Genomic DNA, 4,922 nt, shown 5'->3' on the forward strand with positions numbered 1-4,922 from the left:
GGAAGGAGGGAAGATGGTGAGCCCCAATCTGAGTGGGATTTTCACAGGGCTGCTCATCCTGACAAGTGCTGAAGGCTTTCTGTAATGGCTGCATCATGACAACGAGGTGCAGGGAGGGACTGTGGGGTGAGGTAGGTCGGCAAGGCCGCGGTCAGCCTCCCTCATGCCGTCCCCTCTAGAAGCCACACTCAGGAAGAGCTGATCCCTTCCCTATGCCCCGCATGGCACAGACAGAGCCACTACCTTGGAGGAGGAAAAAGTTATATTAAGAAACAATGCATATCTTGGTAGGGAGAAGCCATTAGTACACAGAGTACATGCCCACCTGGGTGAGAATAGATTTTCTCTGCATGTGCTGAGATTCCACTGGGGGAAAAGTTTTCCCACTAGGAAAGGGGTGAGAAGCATGATCTGGGTGACCAGATGAGATGCCTCTTCGAAGAAGACAGTGCCTGGGGTGATGGACGGGGCGGCCAGAGGCTGTCACCACCTCTGTCCTATGCTGGCAGGGACTGGCTGGGGACACATGCTTCCTGGGTGGTGAGGCCCAATTGCTGTCCCTGTCTCTGATCTGCCTGTTCTTGACAGGATGGCTGTGGCCCGCAGGGGTGGCGTGGCGATTGCAGGCCATATCTCTCATCTCTATTCTTTGCTCTGGGTATGAAGGAGCCCTGGGGTAGCAGGAATGCCCTCCGACTGGGGTCTGGAGGTTTACTTCATGCCAATTTATCTCGGAGGGACCATGTCCATACCGAAGCTGCAGTCTGTCCACCAGCATCTGCTCAATACTTGTAATGATTGCGTGGGCTTCGGCCATGCTGTCCACAGATGATCTGGTTGGATCTGGTCCCTGGCTCCAGGCTGTGGCTGACGTAGGCCTTCCCTTTTGCAGGGGATCTTCCTGTCCTTTGCCTTTTTTATTGAGGTTAAGACACTGCAGAAAGCGCCTGATCCTGTGCCTGAATTGGCTTTCTGGAGATGCCTGTCCCTTCTCTGGTGGGAGCTGGGAGGACTGGCTCCTTAAGGACTCTACCGATTCCCTGTCCTGGGCAGGCTGGCTGAGCCCTGCAGCCCTGTGTTCACGTGCTCCTCGTGTGGGCCTCCTGCGGCCCTCGCTCCTGTCAATAGGGCTAAGCCTCTTGCTCTGCTTCTCCAATAGGTTCTGGAATCTGGGGTTCCTAGGCTCCTCCTGCCCCTGGCTGCTCTGTCCCCTCCACGAGACGTCACGTGGCCCTTGGGAGGCTAATGCATCGCTGCTGGACGTGCTCTTGAAGCCAGACAGAGATGCCTGAGAAGACCAGATGTCTGGAGCGTGGAGCACCCCAGTGGCGCAGTCTTGAAGGAGGACACTGGTCACGCAGTTGTGAGTCCCCTTCTCTGACTCGGCCTCCACCCTGCGCTCAAACTCACCAGCAATCTGTGCAGTAAGGCGTGGCTCTCCTGGTGTCTGAGTAGTGGGAATTCTAGAGGATGGCACGCTTTTACCAGTCCCCAGAGACCCTGAACTCCTCCAAATGACATTATCAGTCTGGGTATTTGCCATCACACCCGCTCCCAATGTGACTCCCCAAGCAGGGGGTTTCTCCTCTGCAGCCGCTGCCGCCTTTCTGGTCTCTTCGGCCCTTGGACACTGGGCTCCGACATTGCTCTGCTGCGTTGCTGCGCTGTGGCTTGTGTCTCCTGTGTCCCTGCTCACGCTCTCTACTTCTGGCTCACTGCTGGACATCGCTGGACTAGGACTCAGCTCTAGGCTGCCTCTCCCAGCCCCCAGCACATTTGCACTGTGCCAGGTTGTGCCCACGACATTGCATGTGAGGGGCTGAGAAGGCCACCTGCTGTTCTTTCCAGTCAAAGGGGCCACTGAGTGCCCACATTTGTCACCAGATTGGATCTCTGTCTGGTACACAGACCTCTGGGCTTCCTTCCGCGCAGGTGAGGGAGCAGGGAGAGGACTATTTACAGTGGAAACTGAAGTTTGTGCTGTCTCCTTCCCTCCTGGATATTTCTGAGGAGGTTCTCCCAAGAAATTGGCAACCTCGGCTGTTGAGTTGGCCCCAAATTCCCTGGTAGTCGAGGAGGAAGAGGTGGACTGTTGGAGAGACAAGGGTTGAACCTCATTTAACTTCAGATTTATGGGTTCAGGGGCCTGGAGATCTGGACTCCACCTGTTCTCCACCAGAATCCTTCTAATATGTGTGTCTAACGCCTTCTGAGTGTCCAGACTGAGGAAGGAAAGGTCTTGGGAAGTGTCCACGCAGGACGCCTCACCCTTTGAGGAAGCTGGATTTCTGGGTTGTGTGTGGGTGTCAGACTTGGGAAAAGCATGGCTGGCAGCAAGCCTGGATTGACACACACTCCCAGGGACTGTGCCTTCATTGATCTCCCCCAACTTCCTGCCCAAGTGGACTTTCAGTGTTTCTTGTAGATGCTGCTTGTCTGCGGCCCTGAGTAAGTCCTTTCCTGAGTCACACTCCTGGGGCCTCATCGAGTCACTTTCTGATGACTCCTTATTGACCTCGACAACCTTCACTGAGGTGCTTCCTGAATCCGTGGATGGGTCTTCTAAGACGCTATCCTGACCTTGGCCTGGATTCTTGCGTGGGTCTTTCTCTAGTTTGAACTTTCCTGGGCCCTTTCTACAGAATCTTCCAGAGCTCCTGGACTCCCTCTTCTGTGCATTCTGGCTGCTTTCATCCACAAATCCAGAATGCTTGGAGGGCCCATGCTTGATTTTTGCCTGACACTGACATGTCATTGGTGAGAATTCACCTTGAGGCCTTGTCAGTTGCCCAAGACCATAGGGGTGTTCATCTTTGATGAACGTGCCTTGTGGCTGCAGTGGCTCTTGGAGATAAGGGCTGGTGGAATCCCCAGGAAGGATGGAGGCGAGTTTGTGGGTCTGGGGAAGGTTGGGAGAGTGTTGGCTGAAGCCTTCCTGAGATTGTCTGAACACAGAAGGTAAATCCCTAGTCTGTTTCAGTCGCTTCTGTGAGGGCCATTCCAGATGCTGATGGCTAGTTCGGATGAAAGATGGTGACTCCTTCTGGGATGTAGGACGTGATGTTCTACTGGTCCTAGTCAGAGGTGGAGAACAACGTAATGGATTTGGGAGAGAGGATGGGGGATGGGCCTGTGTCTGGACCTGAGTCAGAGGTGAGCGCCAGTTTTGAGACAGGAGTTGGAGTTGGGCCACGTGGCGGGGCAAGGGCTTGGCCTGGGAAAGGTGAGGAGGTACTGTAGCCTGAACTTGAGCTGGACAAAAATCAGAGACTCTGTTGAATAAAACAGTTACTGAGGAAGAAGGTCGTGAGGAAGGCTTTCGAGAGACCCAGGCAGTAGCCATCAGGGACTCACTGTGGAGAGAAGAAAGGCCCCAGAAGAACTGGCTGCATTGCTGTAAATGGTCCTCTGAGATCCTGGGATAAGAGAGCACCTGAGGGCTTGGCAGCTGCTCTGGTTTGTCTTTCAGGCTCCAGAAGGATTCTGGGCTCTGTTGCTTGACAAATGACCTGACCTTTTCATCTTCCTTCCACATCTTCCGTTCTGCCCTCTTGGTGATTAGTGTCTCCAGCAGCTTTTGAACATCGGGGTTGATGAAAGAGGGGCCACCAGCCTCTATCTCCCTGCGTGTGGGGTCTCCCTGGTACAAGGCCTTTGCTGGGTGGTGGGAAAGATGCTCTTGATGGGATTGGCCATGTGAGGAGGTGGGGAAGAACAAGGCCTTGGCAGTCGCCTGCCACAAGGAGAGGAACGACATGGTACGGTCAAGGCCCGAAGTGCCTGGTGTGATTCTCTTCCACTCAGGCTGGTCTTCTTGAGGTTCTGCTGACAGGATGGAGGCCACAGACAGAGGGCGCTCAGCCAGAGGAGCTGTCGCAGCCAATGGGGACACAGTGACAGGAGCAGCATCTTCCACATGCACCCCGCGTGGCTGATGGTCTTTGGAAGGTGTTGGTTTATGCACCTTAACCAGGGGATCAGGGAGCTCCTCCAGGTAGCTGCAGGAGACAGGAGGTGCACACTGCAGCCAGGAGCAGATGGGCCAGGAGCCAGGCACGTCATCACCCTGCCCAGCCCACATGCTTACTTCACAAAGCTCCTGCCACCCCTTCCCCAGGGCTTTAGTCACATCCCATCCACTTCTGTGGACTCCCCTCCCAGGTCAGCCACAGGCCCTGGAATCACATGATAGGCCCTAGTAGGAAGGAGGACATGAGAGAAAAGGGGAAATTTCCTCACCTTTGCAGAAGCGAGATCAGTCCCCGAACCTCCCTCAGTTTCTCCAAGCAATCTCTATAGGCTGAAATTAGGAGACCGGGTTATGGTGAAGGGAGGGGCCTGGGGATCTTACAAGAGGCTGGGTGGAATGTCCCTTTATGAGAGACCATGGGAAATTAGACCATAGAGTCCCAGCAACAGTGTCCAAGGCCGTGTGATCTTGGGCAGAGACAGCAAGGTGTACGGATGGGTAGCACTTTGTCATTTACAAAGCAATTCCACATCCAGTTCCCCATGATCCTCACCACTGCCCTCTGGGGGAGGAAGGACAGGGTCATCCCAAAGAGGAATCAGCCATAGCAAAGTTAAACAGCATGTCCACAGTGGGACCGGGAGGTCCCACCTCCATCCAGGCAGTATTGGCTCATTACCCAACCCCCATCCCCCCACCCTTGCTGGACAACACCCCTTCCCTGGCCCACTGTGGCTTCATTCCCAGTACAGAATCTGAGCAGTACCCCAGGTTCTCATCCCCTTCCCAGGAGCTTCCCTCTCGGGCCTCCGCAACGACATCCTCATAGACGTGGCCCTTGTCACTCACGGACCAGCAAAGTCATCCAGCAGAAGGACAGAGCCTCACCTTTCAGAGCACGCCTCTGCTGGCTCCTGCTTCTCTTCATCTCTACCTGATGCTGAGAGACAAG

At 54.8% G+C, this 4,922-nt stretch overlaps 1 protein-coding gene across 1 annotated transcript; it reads right to left on the reverse strand.

The window, feature by feature from the left end:
* Nucleotides 1-301: 301 nt before the first annotated feature.
* On the reverse strand, nt 302-4,081 carry LOC134381040 (spermatogenesis-associated protein 31E1-like). Its single transcript, XM_063101128.1, has one exon. The coding sequence runs from the start codon at nt 4,079-4,081 to the stop codon at nt 302-304; it is 3,780 nt and encodes a 1,259-aa protein (XP_062957198.1).
* Nucleotides 4,082-4,922: the final 841 nt, after the last annotated feature.

This window comes from Cynocephalus volans, chromosome 6 (assembly GCF_027409185.1).
Source record: "Cynocephalus volans isolate mCynVol1 chromosome 6, mCynVol1.pri, whole genome shotgun sequence".
Lineage (NCBI taxonomy): Eukaryota > Metazoa > Chordata > Mammalia > Dermoptera > Cynocephalidae > Cynocephalus > Cynocephalus volans.